We start from the raw sequence: 19,125 nt of genomic DNA, 5'->3' as shown, positions 1-19,125 counted from the left end.
GTGTTGTTGACTTCTCTCTTTAAGCCATGATGATCTTAATAAGATACAAGGGATTATTTCTTTTTTTTTTTGTATCTGTTGAGGTTTGCTTTAAGTATGTGATCCATTTTAGAGAAGGTTCCATGAGGTGCTGAGAAGAAGGTATTTTCTTTTGTATTTGAGTGAAATGTTCTATAGATGTCTTTTAAGTCCATTTGAGTCGTGACATCTGTTAGTTCTCTTATTTCTCTATTAAATTTCTGTCTGGCTGACCTGTCCATTGGGGAGAGTCAGGTGTTAAAATCTCCTATGAGTAGTGTGTGTGGTTTGATTGCAATTTAATCTTTAATAATGTTTCTTTTGCATATGTGGGTGCTCTTGTATTTGGGACATAGATATTCAGAATTGAGACTTCGTCTTGAAAGATTTTCCTGTGATGAGTATGAAATGTCTTTCTCCATCTCTTATGATTGATTTTAGTTTGAAATCTATTTTGCTAGATATTAGGATAGCTACACATGCTTGTTTCTTAGGTCTGATTGACTGGAAAATATTTTCCCAACTTTTTACTTTGAGATAATGTCTGTCTTTGAGGTTGAGGTTTGTTTCTTGTATGCAGCAGAAGGATGGATCCTGGTTTTGTATCCATTTTGTTAGCCAGTGTCTTTTTATAGGTGAATTGAATCCATTGTTATTAAGAGATATTAATGGCCAGTTATTGTTAATTCCTGTTATTTTTTGTTTGTAGTGTTTGTGTGTGTCCCTTCTTTGGGGTTTGCTGGTGTGAGATTATCTGTTGCTTATGTTTGTTTCTGTGGGTGCAGTTAGCTTCCTTGGGTTGGAGTTTTCCTTCTAGTACTTTCTTTCAGACTGGGTTTGTTGATTGTTTAAATTGTTTAAATTTGGTTTTGTCATGGGATATTTTGCTTTCTCCGTTAAAAGTGATTAAAAGCTTTTCTGGGTATAATAGTCTGGGCTGGCATCTGTGGTCTCTTAGTGTCTGCAGTACATCTGCCAGGACCTTCTGTCTTTCAGAGTTTCCATTGAAAAGTCAGGTATGATTCTGATAGGTCTACCTTTATATGTTACTTGACCTTTTTCCTTTGCAGCTGCTCTTAATATTCTTTCTCTATTCTGTATGTTTAGTGTTTTGATTATTATGTGGCAAGGGGACTTTTTTTTTTTGGTCCAGTTTATTTGCTGTTCTTTAAGCTTTTTATACCTTCATAGGTATATCCTTCTTTAGGTTGGGAAAGTTTTCTTCTATGATTTTTGTTGAATATATTTCTGTGCCTTTGAGCTGGAGTGCTTTTCCTTCTATCTCTATTATTCTTAGGTTTGGTCTGTTCATGATGTCCCATATTTCCTGGATGTTTTGTGTTAAGGATTTATTGGAATTAATATTTTCTTTGACCAATGAATCAACTTCCTCTATCGTATCTTCAACTCCTGAGATTCTTTCTTCCATCTCTTGTAATCTGTTAGTTATGCTTGCATCTGTAGTTTCTCTTTGTTCACCCAGATTTTCAGTTTCCAGAATTCCCTTGGTTTGGGTTTGCTTTGTTGCCTCTATTTTAATTTTCAAGTCTTGAACTATTTCAAGTCTTTAACTGTTTGAACTGTTTGTTTCACTTGTTTTTCCCCTTGGTTTTCTTAGCTTTCTTTAAGAGATTTATTGATTTCTTCCATTTTTTTTGTTTGTCTTTTCCTCCATTTCTTTAAGAGAATTTTTCATCTCCTCTTTAAGGGTCTCTATCATCTTCAGAAAGTTTTATTTAAGGATTCTTTCTTCTGCTTCTTCTGGGTTAGGACGTTCAGGTCTTCCTTTTGTAGGACCACTAGGTTCAGGTGTTGCCATGTTACTCTATAGGTTGTTGAATGTGTTCTTGCATTGACACCTACCCATCTCTTCCTCCAAGGGGTGCAAGTGGGGCCTGTGTTTCGGGGTGGGGGGGTTCTCCAGGTGGTGCAGGTGGGGCCTGTGGCTTAGGTGGTCACTCTTCCTCCTAGTGCAGGCAGGGCTGTACCTCTGATAGTTGGTTCTGGGGCTCTGGGGCTCCTCTCCAGGGGCAGTCAGGGCCAAAGCTCCAGTGGCTGTAGGTGCAATGGAGGATGGTTGCAGGTGTAGGGAGGCTCTTCTGGGGTCTCTGGGGTTTGGTGGTTGGTAGTGAGGCACAAGATGCTCCTCCATGGACTGTGGCCTGGAGAGCAGGGCCATCGAGCTGGGAACCCAGCCGCTCACCTCTCCAAGGGCAGCCCTGGCCAAGACAGCAGTGGCCAGAGATGCAGTTGGGGACAGCTGCGGCTATGGGAAGACTGCTCTCTTGGGCCTTGCTGGGTGGGGGTGGGGCATGGGATCTACCTCTGGGGGTCTAGGGTCCAGAGAGCTGGGTCCTCTAGTTGCGAACCCAAACACTCCGATTAAGATCTTATGTCTTTTTCTTTAGAAATATGTTCTCGTATCCTTTGTGAAAATTCTAAAAAATATTATATTCTTGCTAATAAATCAAATTCCTTCTATATTTTGGATACGAGCCCTTTTCAGTTGCATGGTTTGCAAATATTTTCTTTCATTCTGTAAGTTGTCTTTTATTCTATTGATGTTTTCTTTTTCTGTGCATAAGCTATTTAGTTTGGTGCAATTCCATTTGTATATGTTTTTGCTTTTGTTGCCTATGCTTTTGGGGTCATATCAAAAAAAAAACTTGGCTCAGATCAAACATAAAGAAAATTTACTGTTTTCTTTTAGTACTTTTACTTAATATCAGTGAGCTCCAGTTTTGTCTGGGAAGTCAGTAAAGGCTTTGCTGAGAAAGTATTAATTTAAGTCGAGACTTGAAGGATAGGTTGAATTTATCTGTTGATAAATGGAGTGGAAAGATATTATAGAAAGAGGGAACAGATGTGGAATGGTTCCACTGTGGCCCAAGGTCATGCGTGGAATGAATCGGTGGCTGTACCCAGGCTAGGAGAAAACAGATGTGATAGCTGTATGGTCTGAGCTTTTCCCCCAGTCAACTACGGGGCTTGTTTTTCTCCGTGTGTCACCACGCTGTCGCAGCACTGCGAGGACGAATGCTTTCATATTTGGTGGCAGTAACATTGGGGTCATGGGAGTAATGACAAGCAAGCAGGACCACATTGGTGTGTGTGTGTGTGTGTGTGTGTGTGTGTGTGTGTGTGTGTGTTTAGGCTGGCCATGTGCACACTAGAGAGTTCTCATAGATGTGCAGAGAAAAAGTTAGAGAAATCGACTGTAATGTGGAGATACAGGATGCCTTTACCTCTGATCTGCAGATAGGATGAAATCTGAGTTATTTCTTAGTCACTGTTCTTTCGCCGCTAAAGATATCATGACCAAGGCAATTCTCATAGAAAACATTTAACTGGGGACTTTCTTAACTATTCAGAGGTTTTGCTGGAACTGGAGCAGGAACTGAGGGCTACATCCTGATTCAGAGAGAGAGAGAGAGAGAGAGAGAGAGAGAGAGAGAGAGATCCTGATTCATAGTCGGGGGTGGGGAGATGGAGCCTGGTGTCCTCAGAACCCATCCTGTGACACACTTTTCCAAAAAAGACCTACCTCTTACTCTTAATCCTTTCAGGTAGTGCCACTCCTTGGTGACTAAGCATATAAAATTTATGGGCCTAAGGGGTCATTCTTATTCAAGCCAGTTGTGGGATAATTTTTTTTTTTTTTTGTGAAGATATGTCTCTGCCAAGGCACCTTCTGATTGGTTTAATAAAGAGCTGAATGGCCAATAGGTGGCAGGAGAAGATAGGCGGGACTTCTGGAGAGAGGAACTCAGGGGATCTGGCTTGACAAATGCCCCAAGACACTGGGGAAACAAGATGTGCAGTGTGTCGGAGAGCCGCGTGGCAGAATGTAAATTAATATAAACAGGTTAATTCAAGTTTTAAGAGCTAGTTGGGAACAAGCCTAAGCTAAGGCCAAGCTTGCGTAAGTAATAACAAATTTCTATGACATTATTTGGGAGCTGGATGTCCAAAGAAAGTCTGACAACTTTCAAACCACCACAAGATAAGATGAAAGCAGACTTTATTCAGAAATTTGGCTGTCTTACTCCAGACTTGTTCTAGAAAGAATTTATAATAACTTAGATACATTTTTTTCCTTGTTGATACATATCCTGGGATCACAGATTATCCTGTTTTTATAATTTTCTTCCTATCTGGTTGTATTGCTTTATTCTTCTCTCTCTTCCTTCACCATTTTCTGTCAACACCTGTGAGCGTTTTATGCATGCTGTGTGTGGTAGTGGGTGCTAAAGTTACAGAGGCAGAGAGGAATGATCCTTGAAAACAGGGGCACTGGCTGCACACACAAAGAGGCACATGGAACGGCTCCTCACACTCCAGGAAAACCTCTCAAAGAAAAGGGCCACGTGAGTGGATGAGCAAAGCCAAGAGGTGAATGCTACTGGCCTGTATCGGCCTCCATAGCCCTGTCAGCCAGCTGGGGGCTCAGGGTTAGATGCTAAGCTACACTATGGAGGAACCAGCTCAGGGTGTATGGACAGATAGATGCACACATGGACAGATGAATGGATAGGCTGACAGATGCACGAATGCTGATACCACAGCACACAGCACAAGGACCCTGGAGAAAAGAACCAAGTATTCTGGAATCTCCCAGTCCCTGCTAGTTGTTGGTTTGGGTTTCCTAAAGGCCTTTTTAAGGTTAAGTGGTTTGGAGACTGGAAATTAGTTCAGAAGCTTGACTTAGAGACTGTCCTACTGTTAAAAATCTGCTTAGGAAGGGTAAACTAGGTATCAGAGTTAGATTTGAGGGTTGAGTAATGGCTGGTGGATAAGGTGCTTGCTGAGTAAGCAGGAGGACCTGACGCTGATCCCCAGAGCCCATGTGAAGACTCTGGGCATGTTGCTATGCACTTGTGAGCCCAGAACTAGGTGGGCGGAGATAGTCGGGTCCCTGGTGTTCTCTGACTAGCAAGTACAGTTGGTGTGCTCCAGGCAAACCATAAGACAAGGCTGATAGCTCCTGAGGAAGAATGACACCTGAGGTTGAGCTCTGTCTCCACACGTGTGTGCACGTACATATGCACCTGTAGTCACGTGCTCCCGGAAGAAACCCTCAATCCTCATACTAAAAGAAAACACAAAACTAGATTCAAGCCTTTATTTCTCTGATAGCTTAAAGTCTCATGGGAGACTTGGGCCTTAGAGTGGTTTCAGGTGATATCTTTCAAGAGGACAGTTTGACTGGCTCTACCTACTCGGGACCTCCTGTCAGAGAGAAGAAATCCCTGCGGGGGATGGCTGAGTCATCTAGCCTTGCTGTGCTTGGCAGATAGCGGGGCTGGAGTCATGCAATCTTCCTGTTTAGGTTGTGGGGGTCACTTTTTGGATGCAGCCTTGGCCTAGGCTTTGTAGGGAAGGGTTATCATTTCAAGTCTAGGGGGTTCTCTCCTGTCCTTTGTCGGCTTCTCCTGTCTTCTCTTTGTTATGGCTCCATCTTCAGTGCTCCCATCTGTCTCTGCTACAAACCTCTGTGCCCCTGTGCTAGAGGTCACCAGACTTCTCTGCCTCCAGACTCTTTTCATGCTGTCTGGCTACCTTCTTACCTTCCTATTCAAATCTGCTCTCTTTCTTCAAATGAGCAATCTTTTTTAAATAGGTAACTATCAAACTTCCTCAGTTTTTGTTTTGCCAAAATAATAATAAGTAATAATAATACTCAGTTTTGTTTAATGTAGAGGTACCCTTGTTTCTCAGAAGTCTTTTATAATGTCAGAATTGAAGACTGGATGTGACTGGCTTATAGGTGCCACTGGCTTATAGGTCAACTGGTCTACCAGGCTGTGCTTGTTCATTTGGATTTGGCAGAATCTCTGTAACAAAGAACCATATTATAGCTAGCTTCTATTTCTTACAATTTGTTCCATCAAGCAATTCACTAAAGATTTTGAAAAGAGGAGCCAACATCTTTTAAAAAAGGAGGATGAGGAGAAGAAGGGAGGGATATAAAAAAGTCCTTCAACCAGTCAGTTACACGAATGGCCCTCATTATTGTGGCACAATTACTTATAAATAAAAGGCAGAGGGAAAAGCAAATGTGTTTGGTAGGTGTACTCTCTGTTCTCTGTCGTGTTTTTCTGCTCTGAAGTATGGCACCATCTTGACGTAGGGATGTAACCACTATGAATATTGATGGCATGGCAGCCAAAGCTTTTTTTTTTCTGTCTGGCCTACTAAATAAAGCAGAGAAGATGAAAGGGAAGGAATTGTCAAGTCAGTGTGCTGTTTTTAGATTATCTCGTTCTCTTAGAACTAGTAGTCTTGGAAGCATATGACGATGTACATTTGGTGGTCAGGGCAGCTCTGAGCATAGCAGGTGAATATTTTCAGAGACTGGGGCCTCTGGTTAAAGTCACAGATTCTTGTCTTTGAGCTTTCAGAGGTCACGTTCCTCCCTGACTCTCTACACAGTGCCCCGTGCAGAGTCCAGCTCTGACCCTCACTGTATTCATTGTATTGTATGGGAGGTTGTGTGGCGTGTCTTCTATGAGAACATCCACCTAGGACGTGGAGAGGAAAGGGTAGGGAAACCGGGGTGCCCACGGCAGTAGCCTGCAGGTCCACATGTGGCCTGTGGTGGTGCACATGCCACTCTGTGGTGTCTTCAGGGCTGCCTAGCCCAGAGGAGCTGACTGTAGAAAGGAAGGAAGGAGAGGCGTGGGAAGGATGACCAAAACGTTGAAGGAGGGGTACACAGGATGAGCCAACTGAGAACTTAACCTGTTCTGAGGGCCGGAAGTTATGAATGGGTGTGAGTTAGGGCTTTGACATCATAAACTTACTAATTCTGACCAACTCAAAAGAGAGTTTCGTAGACTGATAACAGTCTAAGATGATGTTCCAGGGATCCAAAGAGCACTGGAGGCAGGTTTAGAAGTGATGGGCACCAGGACTGATTAGGTAGAGCAGTGGGTGGGGAGGCTTGATGGCAAGCCTCATGACCTGGTAGGAGGAGAGAATTGATGCCTGCTGACTTTCCATTGGCCTCCACATACATATGTGCACACGTGTGTACACACTCACACACTCTCACACGTGGGCAGGGGGAAGTGAAGAGCCAAGAATGGTCTAGGGTTAGAGAAGCCAAAGCTGATCAGTTGGGGTTCATGTAACCAGTGAGGGGTCAACAGGATGGGCACTGTCCTGACATGCAGGCTGCAGTTGGAGAGTGCCCTGAGGGAAGGTATGGGTGGACAAACCATGAGAGAATTCTGTCCTGGGGCAGCAGAGGCCTGCAGCCTAGGGCGAAGCTGAGGCACTGAAGTGCAGAAGAACACTGCAGCTACTGCAAGCACATGTGTGCAGAAATGCATAGATATGTAACACTTGCAGGAAGGCAGGCCGGTAAGACTTATCCTGAAATGCATATTTTAAAAGATGATTTCCAAAATAAGAAGTTTCTATGCAGAAGCATTTCTTATAAGAGGCATAAATTAGCATTTATAAATACACGTGTGCAATAGTGGTCACGTGTGACAGCAGTGTCTGCCTTCCCCTGTGTGAGCAGCCGGAAGGGCACAGGCAGGCGCTGTGGCTGAGACCTTCAGCTTCCACACAGATGGTGAAGTATTCTCCCGCTAACTCGTGATTTCAGAGGCTGTCTGTGTACATGCCTGAAACTCCGCGTCTTCCACCAGACCAAAGTTTTCAAGAGTACGGCCAGAGTCGGGCTGTTTTTCTAATCCTGGCTCCTTCTGTGGTGGCTGTCATGTGAAGGAAGAGCTCCCTGTTTCCAAATTTGTTGGAGCCTCCTGTATATTACTGAGTAAAGTCCATGGTTCTAGGGATTGGGCTTCTGAGGATGATAGCAGCAGAGGGCTATAGAGCCCGCAGAGAAAAGTTCTCCTTGATTTTTTGTTTGTTTGATTGTTTTGTTGAGTAGGTTAAAACTAGAAAATGTTGCTTGGTTACATGTGGCCCTGTCCATCTTGGTTTCTATCCAAATTGGGGCTGTATAAAGAAAACATTTATAGGCAAGGGCTGGCATCGTTTAGGCCTGATGACTGAGGTCGTGTGGGTTGGAATCACAGAGGTTCTAGCCATCAGGCAATAATGCTACAGAGGTGTGTGGCAGTCGGATGGGAGTGGCCACGGGTACTAAGAAGTATAATGATCTGTCCTATCTCTTTAAGAGACAAGCTCCACCCCTACCCCTGTCGAAGAGGCAGGCAGATCTTCCTTCCTGATGGCTGCCCGAGTTTCTTCCTTTTCCCTCTCCCTCTTGAAGAGGAAGCTTCTGCCTCTCTGTCTCTCTCTCTGTGTGCCTCTCTCTCTCTCTCTCTCTCTCTCTCTCTCTCTCTCTCTCTCTCTCTCTCTCTGTGCCTCTCTGCTCATCTCTCCTTCTCCCCACCCCACGGCTTGTCTCTTAAAGAGACAGGACAGATTCTTACAAGAAGGAGGCAAAGCTGTATCCCAGAGGCTGCTTGAGGGTCCATCAGTGGTTTCAATCAGGAAGGGGAGGTGTGCCAGTCACTAGGCTGTGTCTTCTGTGTCTGAGCTCACTGCCTTTTACCCTATGGGTGAAAGCAGTAAAATTTAGACCAGAATAGGTACTTGTCCAAGGTCACCTTGCCACACAGTGACAAAACTGACTTGGATTTGAGGTGTCAGAGGAAACCCCACAAAGAAATAAGGGTTAATTTTATTACATCTTTTGTTTTTTCCAGAGGGAATTCTTTTCAAAGTCATTGTTGAGATGTTTGCTCATCCTTGTGCTTTTCTGGGCCTGATCTGGAAACCTCGGGGGGGGGGGGGGGGGGGGGACGTGTTGTGTTGTGCAAATGTGTGCAAATAGAAAACGTGCCCATTATAGCCTAGGCAGACTCATTGCACATGCATCAGGGCAGGTGGCAAAATGCAATAATGCAGCCTGAATGATAGGGTTTAACACGTAGCTGCTCATGAGAAATTCAGCATTCAAATGAAAATGCTTTCCCAGCCCAGGTGCAGGGCAGCAGATTCGGTTCTCAGAATTATCGTCTCTTAGCGGCAGATTCTGATCATTGCTTCTCTCTTTCATTCCCCCTTTCACCCTTGGTGCATTTGTTTCTCTTTACAGGAAAAAGTAGAATATGCCTTCCTGATTATTTTTACAGTGGAGACATTTCTGAAGATTATAGCGTATGGATTGTTGCTGCACCCTAACGCTTATGTTAGGAATGGATGGAATTTACTGGATTTTGTTATAGTAATAGTAGGGTAAGTCCCTCTTGCATTGGGGAAATGGTGGGAACTGGGTGGTAAAGGGTATGCAACCTTCTTGGGGAAGATAATTGTTCTTAGGCCCAGTGATGGCACCAGTCCTGTCCGGAGTTTCTTGGTTGGCTGGATGTTTTCGTGCTGACAGAGCTGCTGTCAATCCCTGGGCAGAGTCAGGTGTGAAGATTTCTCCTGACTGGTGGCGTGGATGAGGAAGTCTAATGCTAATGAGAGATGATTCACCTCCCAGAGCCCTGAATCTCCACAAATAGACCCTCCCTGCGGGTGGGTGGAGGCAAGTGAGCACAGCTCCTGAAATTGCGCCCTCCTAGTTAAAAACGCGGGCATCATATGACAAAGCTTCCTGGCAGCGGGGTCCTTGGCTGTCTAATACCCCTTGAACTAAGCTGTTATGCTTTTATGCTGACTTGTGGAAGAAACAACTCTGGCATGCCACTTTCCCATTCTAAATAACAAAACAAGTGTCTGAATACTGTCACCTGGCTGCCATAAAATAGAAAACTAAGCAATGCAGAGAACCAGGTGTTCTTTCAAACCCTGTTAAGAGGAAGACGCTGGTAGGTTTAGTTAAAGGAGAATGTTGGGGAGAAAAATAGAGGTCTGTGTTGTTCTGTTCCTTCCGCACCTGGAAATGTTGCCAGCAGAGGAGACACGAATCAGGTCTCTGCAGCCAGTTCCCACCAAGGAAGACATGACACAGTCCGGGGCTGCGTTCCCTTGCTGTTCTATGAGTTAATCCTAGAATTATGCTGGTGTCCAAGAGTGCTTTTAAAGATGTTTTTATTTTTACTTTATGTATATGAGTCTCTCACCTGCATGTATGTCTGTGTACCACATGCATGTCTAGTGCCCATGAGAGCTAGGAGAGGGCCTCGTGTCCCTCAAAGTGGAGTAACAGATGGTGTTGAGCCACTGTGGGGGCGCTGGGAATCAAACACAGGTCCTCCGCGAGAGCAAACGCTATTCTTAACTGCTGAGCCCTCTCGCTATTACAAGAGAGCTTTTAAAATCATCCCTCCATTTTCCTGTCAGGGACTTACTCAGCTATCTTTCACAGTTGAACAAGCTGAATTATCTTTTGGATTATCTGTTTGCATCATGATTCCTCTGGTTTTTCATTGGAGATGACTTTTTCTGCCTCTTTGGAGAGCAGCTTAAGTTTGGAGATGTCCTTTTACACTAGGAAGTGAAGATGGGACCCAAAGAAAGTTAGCTTTTGCAAAACCTCCCGTCATACATTGGCATCTAAGCTGCATTGCAGAGATAATGCGCCTAAAATGAGCAGGTGGTAGATAGGCATGAAGGCAAATATCTCCTTTTACTTGGCACACCTCTCAGGGAATCGTAAGGGAGCCTGGGAGGTCTCTTGGTTCAGTACGAATCGTGTGTCTTTCCTGCCACTGAACTGTTATTCAACTAGAGAATGGAGATGCTAAGCTTCATATCTTGTGTTCCCATCCTATGATCACCTTGGCTTTTTATTTATTATTTATTTTTCTGATGGAACAATTTCCCACAACAGCACTCCACAGGAACAGGGAACCAAGTTTAGGATATAAAGCTCCAGGAGCCCCGAGAAACATAAAGCGGAGAGGGAGGCAGCTAGTCAGAGAGCACCGGAGAGAGCTCTGTGTCTGTGCCTTGGGGTCTTCTGAAGTTTGGGCCACATTCCACGAAGTCAAGCAAAGAAGGTGGTTAGGGAAAAGAGAAAAACAGGGAGCAGAAACTATAAAATAAGTAATAGCCATAGCTTGCCTAAGAATGAAAGATACTTGTCATCCAAATACCCAGAATAAATTACTGCATTGGGGGTAGACACCCCAGAAGAACCATTAGTAGTGGAGTTAACCTAGATCTAGGGTCGAGTTTGGCAAACTGTGGCCATGGGATCAAACCCTCGTCCATACAGCCTGCTTTTATAAATAAAGTTTTATTGTAACATAGTCAGCTTATTTGTTGACGTCATTGAGTTGAGGTCTATAAAGCCTTAAAATATTTACTGTCTAGTCCTTTACAGAAAAACTCTGTTACCCCTACTCTAGAATAAAGACTCCTTGAAGCTTGGATGGCAGTGTTTGAGAAGGAGCCTGAAGGGGAAAGAACTGATTAGCATGTAACTTAATTACCTGAAAAACAAAACAAGACTTTTCAAAGGACAGATAAAATCTAAATCCTTAGATGATCATTCTAAGTGTCTCACCTGCAGTCAGGTAATACTAGATACATTTTCATACAGTGTGACCGCTAACAGGAGGAGAGTCTGTGACCAAAACCAGACCCAGAAACTACAGACATGACAGCAGGGGACTTTTTTTTTTTACTTTTTTAATATTTATTTATTTATTTAGTATACAATGTTCTGTCTGTATGCCTACAGGCCAGAAGAGGGCGCCAGACCTCATTACAGATGGTTGTGAGCCACCATGTGGTTGCTGGGAATTGAACTCAGGACCTTTGGAAGAGCAGGCAATGTTCTTAACCACTGAGCCATCTCTCCAGCCCAGCAGGGGACTTTCTAAGGGTGTAAAACAGCAGCTATGATTGTGTTTATGGACTTGAGGTTATACATGACTACAGTGGAGAAAGATGAACAATAAAAGAAAGAAAACATGGAACTTCAAGTTGTGAAAAGTACGTTTGAAATGAAAAGTTCCCAAGATTGGCTCACGAGTGTATTAGGCAATATTAGAGACCAAAAAATCAATCAATCAATCAATCAATCAGGAAACTTAAAGATATATCACTAACAATAATAATTAAGGGAAAATGAACACTACCTTACTAACTTGTGAATTATCACATATTCTAACATGTTGTATTTGGAGTCTTAGAAGAAGAGAAATACTGAAGACATGTCTCAACAGTTAAGAGCCTTTGCTGTTCTTGCAGAGGACCTGTGTTTGGTTCCTAGAGCCCACATGCCAGCTCTGTAATCCCAGATCTAGGGGATCCAATGCCCTCTCCTGGTGTCCCTGGAAACCTACATGCATATAGTGCACATAAAATTCATACAGGTACATACACATAATAAATACATCAGTAAATCATTTTTAAAAGGGAGAGAGAGGAAAAAGAAAATCCTCGAGGTCATAATTCTAAATGTTCCAAATATCAGATGAACTCAGATGTTGAAGATGCTCGGCAAAACTTGATTAAAAACCCACAGAGGAAAGCACATCATAACAATGGTCAAAATGCTAAGAAATAAAAGGCAAAGAGAATCTGGAAACAGAAGAAAAGACATCTCAAGTCCAAGCCAGAAGCAGTAGATGCATCCTCAGAGTTCTGGGGGAAATGTCAACTTAGGGTTCTCATCCAGTAAAGTTCCACCAGAACCCAAATCAAAATAGAAACCTTTCAAGACAAACCAAAGCTGAGACTTCATTACTGACAGACTTACACCTCCAAAAATGCCGAAAGACAGCTTTTCAGGCTGGAAAAAATGACTTCAGGTAGAAATGAAGATCCACACGAAAAAATGAGGAGTTTCAGATAGCACAAATGTAAAGACACTCGTTCTCATTTTAATACCTCTTTAAAGGTGGCTGTCTGAACAGATCCAGTAACAGCATACTGTGCCACTTATACCTTTGGTAGCTCTGAAATCTGACAGTAGCACCGGGGGCAGAAAGATCATTGTGGGCTGTTGTCAAGTGTGTAGACAGTACCTAGAATGAGAAGATGCTATTTTTTGTTGTTGTTGTTGTTTTTGTCTGTGTTTCTTTTTTGTTTTTTTTTTTTTGGAACTCTAGGTTTTTTTATTTAACAACAATAACACAACAACAACAAAAAGTTCAAACAAAATATATTATTAACCTGGCACAAATTCATAACATTGTATTTTCTTATGTGAACTGTCAAAGAAATGGCTACCACTGGTTATTATTCAATCACAATAAAACTCCAAGAAAACACAACAAAAACTCCGTGAAATGTATGGTTTATTGGCATCTCTTCCGTTATGTTAGTTAAAAAGGCACTTAAGTATTTGCTGAGTGGCAGACATGATGTCATGTACCTGAAGCCCCAGCTACTACTTAGGAGGCTGAGGCAAGAGAATCACCTGAGCCCAGAAGTTCCAGTCTAATCTGGGCAATCTAACAAGATTTCCTCTCAAAAAGAGTAAAACAGGGGCTGCAGAGATGGTACAAGAGCTCATTGCACTGTCTGCTCTTCCAGAGAACTTAGGCTCAATTCCCAGAACCTACATGGCTGTCCCAACCATATATATTGTGTGTATTTATATACATACACACATACATATTGTGTACATACACACAAAATATATCTATATTTATATTCTATATCTATATAGATAGATATAATTTAAAAAGTAAAACAGGAGGCAGGAGAGATGACTCAGCATTCAGGAATATTTGATGCTGAGAAGATACTGTTTAAAGACAGATCATGAGCAATTCAAGTGTAGATAGTAAACCTTGGAGCCTAGATTGACAAACTACCAACCCTCTACCCCAGGATCTAGAGTTAGACATCTCTACTTTAAGTCTGCTTCTCCACATGCGTAAGGCATCTTGCTACCTACTTTTGGCAAATAAGGTTTTATTGTAACCTAACTATGCTGTATGTGTGGCTGTTTGGTCTACTTGATTCATTACATCAGAGATGCTGCAACCTGCAGATCTTCTGTTTCCGGAGATGAGCCACGAGAAACACAGAGCTTGAATTATTAATAGTAAGGTAACAGGGAAGACTAAGTGCAATAGAAGGAAACACAACAGCAAAAATTTCAATTCAGAAAAAAAGTAGAGGATAAAGAAAAAACAAAAAGCAAATATGGAAGGTTTAACACAGCAGTGACCCAGTTAACACCATGTGTTTATCAGATTGCCATATGTAAAAACAAGACAACTGTCTAATGTATATCTTTGACCTTCTTCAATGCAAAGACAAATAATTTGTGAACAAAAGGACAGAAAAGGCATCAAGAGGGTCTCTAATCAATATCTAACAAAGTAGACTTTAGAAAAGGGTTATTGGGCACACAAAGAGAGAGAGATTTCATAATAATGAAAGGTATTTATCAAGATGATATAAGAATCCTCATTGCTCAAATGTCTGGTAACAGAGCTTTAACATGCCGAAACAGAACAGTAGCTGTTAGAGCTGAAGAAGGAGTGGAAAGGTGTGGGTCCCATTGTGTACCCCAGTTCTCTGTACTGGAGTGTGGCGAGGACCTGTAGACAGGGACACATGAACATTACCACTAACCACCTTGACCCTTTCAAAGAACTCTCCACCAATAAAACTCTTTTCACATGCATATGCCATCTTCCCCAAGAGAAGGAACACAAAATAAATCTCAGCAAGTTTAAGACTAAAAAAATTGTAGAGAATCAAGTTCTCTGAATGAATATAACAATGTTTCTGGATTAAAAAGTCACTATAAAAAGCAGAGGAACTTCTAAATACTAGCCATGGGCGATTAGAAAACAAAAGTATTAAATGTTCCTATTTACAGTGGCACTAAAATGGAACATTTAGGTATGAATAGCTCACTAAAATGGCAGAGTCTTTGTGGGAGGAGCCAAAGATGAGCTGAAGAAGTTGAGTGTGGTGCCACGCTCACGTGTTAAAGGAGCTGGTGATCTTAGGGCTTCCGTTGCTTTCCAAATCAAGGTATGGAATGAATACTAACCTAAGTACTAGCAGGCTTTGGGGAAATTGGCAAGATTTTTGTAGCATCTGTGTGGAAATTAGACAGACTCTAAACTGGCCAAAGAAATCTTTAAAGGAAAAGATGAAAGCTCATCTTACAGTGTGCTCTAATGTTATTGGAGTCAAGATAGTGCAATATTGATGTTAGGAGTTGACAGGAAGATCAATGGAATCAAAGGGGGGCATCTAGAAATAGACGTGTGTAAGCCATCAATTGATTTTAGAAAAAGATGCCTTAATAAAGCAATGACATGACAAGTTTGTTTCCAGTAAATAGTGCTGGGACAACTCGTTGTCAACGTGATAGACCAGTCTTGCCTCCAACCATGTCGAATGCTGCTTCACGTGGACCAGAGACAGACATATTTAAAGCTATAAAATTCCAAGGAGAAAATACTGCAGAAAACTTCTGTGACTCCCAGGCAGGCAAAGATTTCTAAGGCAAAAATAAAATAAAATGAAATAAAAAATTCTAAGGCATAGGTGCTGATAGTGAACTCCTTAAATCTCTGCACAAGTGGAGAGGCTGAGGAACTCAATCAAGGTCTTCCTCAGCTATGTAGTGAGTCCGAGGCCAGCCTGGGACACATGAGATCCTGTCTCAAAAGACAAACAGGCCAAAAGCAGCACCCATTGAAGAGACAATGAAAAGATTCAACTTTATCAAAGTTTAAAACTTTTCTTCAAAAGCCAGTGTGAAGAAAATAAATTTTAAAAAAAAAGCAGTTCATGGAGGGCAAAAAATGTATATAATGTATACTCACAGAGGGTTAAAAATGTATATAATGTATATTCACAGAGGGCAAAATGTATGTAATGTATACACACAGTGAAAATGTATATAATGTATACTCACACAGGGTAAAAATGTATCTAATGTATACTCGCAGAGGGTAAAATGTATATAATGTATACTCACACAGGGTAAAAATGTATATGATGTCTATTCACAGAGAATGAAAATGTATATAATGTATATTCATAGAGGATAAAAATATATATAATGTATATTCACAGAGGGTAAAAAAGTGTATACCCAGGACTTGATCAGATGTATACATTTAGCATGTGTAAAGGCCTATTCAAGAAGATAGCATACTACATAATAGACAAAATATCTGAATGGATCTTCATTAAAAAAATATGTGATTGGCCAAGTAGCCCTTGAATATTGTTAGTAATTAAAGAAATGCTAATTAAAACCACAGTAACAGCACTGTGTTCCTACTGGGACAACTGGGTGTAAAGAGATCAAATGGTAGCCAACACGTGGAAACAGTGAAACCACTTAGAAAGATCCCCCCACACTTCCTTCCAGCATTATAAACATTTACCACGTGACTTTATTACTAGCTTTCTGGTATTTATCCAAGGAAATAAAGACATGTGGCCACAGGAAGACTTTATTCAAAATAGAGGAAAACTGAAAATAGCTCAATACCACAGAACAGGTAAATTGATAAAAATCATCATGGTGTGTTTACTTAATTGAATGTTTTATTTAACAGTAAAAGAAACTTATAAATATAATAGCTTGGGTGAATCTTTAAAAATATGATAAGCAAAAAGTGTGCCATGTGGTTCCTTCATATTTTCCTAAAAAGGGTACCACCTCTGTAGGGGACTGGCCCTTCAGTGGGAGCCATGCTCAGGGAGGGGGAAGACTTGAGAGGCCGGAGTCATAACTCAGCTAATTTAGGCCTGAAGCAGGTGCATTTCTCATGTAAACTAAGTTGTGGTAAAGTTGATTGTAACGATAAAGTAACTTAAGGTACAGCTAGACTCAATGGTATTTCATTAGTATAAAAAAATTCACGGATTGTTTTTCTATAAAATAGTAATCCAGTTCCTACCACAATGAAAAAAAACACAAAGTAGAATTCTTGATAAATTATGATTGGTTGTGACAAGAGCAGAAGAAAAATTATAGAAAAGAAAAGGAGCAATGATGATGTCTTCGAATCAAATTTCCCACATTGCTGCTTCTTCCTCCTTCTGTTCAGTTGCTGACATGCATGGCGCTTTGTTGTTGTTATTGATAGGAGTGGGAGAGAAACAGACTGTAGAATCTGAGATCAGGGAGGGCAGAGCTCTGAGATTCTGAAGTTTTCTCATTTTACTGAGAGGGAAACTGAGCCCTGGAGAAGAGAGCTTCATAGCTCATGCCAGCTACAAGTGGCAGCGGGCTTCCCTCTGCCTCGGCCTCTTTAGTAGCAGAGACACTAGTCACCTGTTTTCATGAACGCTGTTGAAGAACGAGTGTAATGACTCTAAGGTTCATATTGCAAAACTCCAGTGCATGGGATCAGTCCTCAGTCACCCTGTACGGGGAGCACTCCTCAGTCACCCCGTACAGGGAGCACTCCTCAGTCACCCTGTGTGGGGAGCACTCCTCAGTCACCCTGTGTGGGGAGCATTCCTCAGCCACCATGTGGGGAGCATTTCTTAGCCACCCCATGCGGGGAACAGTTTTCAGGCACCCCATCTGAGGAGCACTCCTCAGTCACCCCATTCTGGGAGCACTTCTCAGTCACCCTGTGCTGGGGAGCACTTCTCAGTCACCCTGTGCTGGGGAGCAGGCCTCAGCCACCCCGTGCAGGGAGCACTTCTCAGTCACCATGTGCTGGGGAGCAGGCCTCAGGCACCCGTGCAGGGAGCACTTCTCAGTCACCATGTGCTGGGGAGCACTTCTCAGTCACCCCGTGCAGGGAGCACTTCTCAGTCACCCTGTGCTGGGGAGCAGGCCTCAGCCCCCCGTGCAGGGAGCACTTCTCAGTCACCCTGTGCTGGGGAGCACCCTTCAGCCACCCCGTGCAGGGAGCACTTCTCAGTCATCCTGTGCTGGGGAGCAGGCCTCAGGTACCCGTGCAGGGAGCACTTCTCAGTCACCCTGTGCAGGGAGCACTCCTCAGCCACCCTGTGCTGGGGAGCACTCCTCAGGCACCCTTGCTGGGGAGCACTCCTCAGGCACCCTGTGCTGGGGAGCAGGCCTCAGGCACCACCTGCAGAAGTTGTTTTTCTAACCATTTGGGTTGAACATTCCTGCTCTCCACACTTGCAGGGTTTGAAGTTTGCCCTTCTTCCTGTTACTTGTTTTCTCTGAAGCTATGAACTTGGTTTTTGGAAGAGAGATTCTTTTTAGCATTAGCCTTGCTGCAGGAGTTTACAGTAATTTTTAAAAGCAAACATACTAAGAATCCTGTCCTACCTTGATCAGTTTCCCCAGCGGCAACTCAAGCTAGCGCCCCATCAGCCTTCGCTGTTCTGTTATTACAACGTTTGTCCTGGAGTGACAGAGCTGTGCCCAATCAGGCCAGCAATCAGACCACCCTGTGTTTTATGGACCTAGTATCTTGGTGACCCAGAGGCCTGTCAAGGAGGGGGCAGGATTTCTGTTTGGGCTGCTAATTAAACTTTAAAAACCTTTTCTTTGTTGCTGGGCCAGTCATTCCCACAATTTGATGGGCAAGAGGTAATGCTGTTTGCAATGAGCAAATTTATATTTACTCTGAAAAAAAAATGAGCAGCCATTCCAAAGAAAAAATATTTATTTTAAAAAAGCAAAAGTAACTGTCAAACGAGATTGTCCAAAAATAGTGATATCCAGAAAACCTTCTGAGAGTCGGGGAAAAAAACTTATCATTGCTGCCAGATGTAACATTACTCACGTTCCAGAAGAGAAAATGGTAGTATTGATGCCTTCCCTCAGATACCTCTTTTAGCCTTTGCACACCGTAGCTCCTTGGCATCTATCTGTGGTCCATATTGTTTTGACAAACACCCCAGGGAGGCTGCAGGTGGCGCGTGTCAGTGTCTGCGCAGGGAGCGGTGTAACACGTTAAGATGCAGGACTTTGAAGTTACCCATCTATTTCCTCCTCCGGACATTTCTCGGGTGCTTTGTATGTGTCAGGAACTGTTTTAGGAACCAAGCCTGAAACAGACAAAATGAACAGATGAAAACACACTGCCCTCATGGAACCTACATCTTATCCTCCTCGGCCACAGTCTCTGGATTCAAATGTTAGCCTGGCACTGGTGGCTCAGCCACAGGCAGATGAGCCTTTCCTGTCAACACATATGTAAAGGGGTCTTGATAATGCTAGAGGAGAAAGCTTTTGTGAGGGCGAGCATGGTGGCAGATGTGAAGTGCTTAGCATACAATTCAGGCTCGCAAGCCCTGACTACC

General features: G+C 42.8%; 1 protein-coding gene across 17 annotated transcripts in view; it reads left to right on the top strand.

Annotated features, from left to right (window-relative positions):
• The window catches only part of Cacna1d (calcium voltage-gated channel subunit alpha1 D), a 302,791-nt gene that overhangs the window by 151,152 nt on the left and 132,514 nt on the right, over positions 1-19,125 (top strand). For 16 of the 17 annotated variants that reach the window (XM_075988927.1, XM_075988923.1, XM_075988915.1 and 13 more), the window contains exon 4: positions 9,098-9,237. In XM_075988927.1, the coding sequence (XP_075845042.1) occupies positions 9,098-9,237 (140 nt within the window). The remainder of the gene's footprint in view (positions 1-9,097; positions 9,238-19,125) is intronic. The other variant, XM_075988926.1, reaches the window with a different exon arrangement.

This window comes from Microtus pennsylvanicus, chromosome 10, assembly GCF_037038515.1.
Source record: "Microtus pennsylvanicus isolate mMicPen1 chromosome 10, mMicPen1.hap1, whole genome shotgun sequence".
Lineage (NCBI taxonomy): Eukaryota > Metazoa > Chordata > Mammalia > Rodentia > Cricetidae > Microtus > Microtus pennsylvanicus.
The sequence above is the reverse complement of the archived record's forward strand: the minus strand, read 5'-3'. Positions and strand labels throughout refer to the sequence as shown.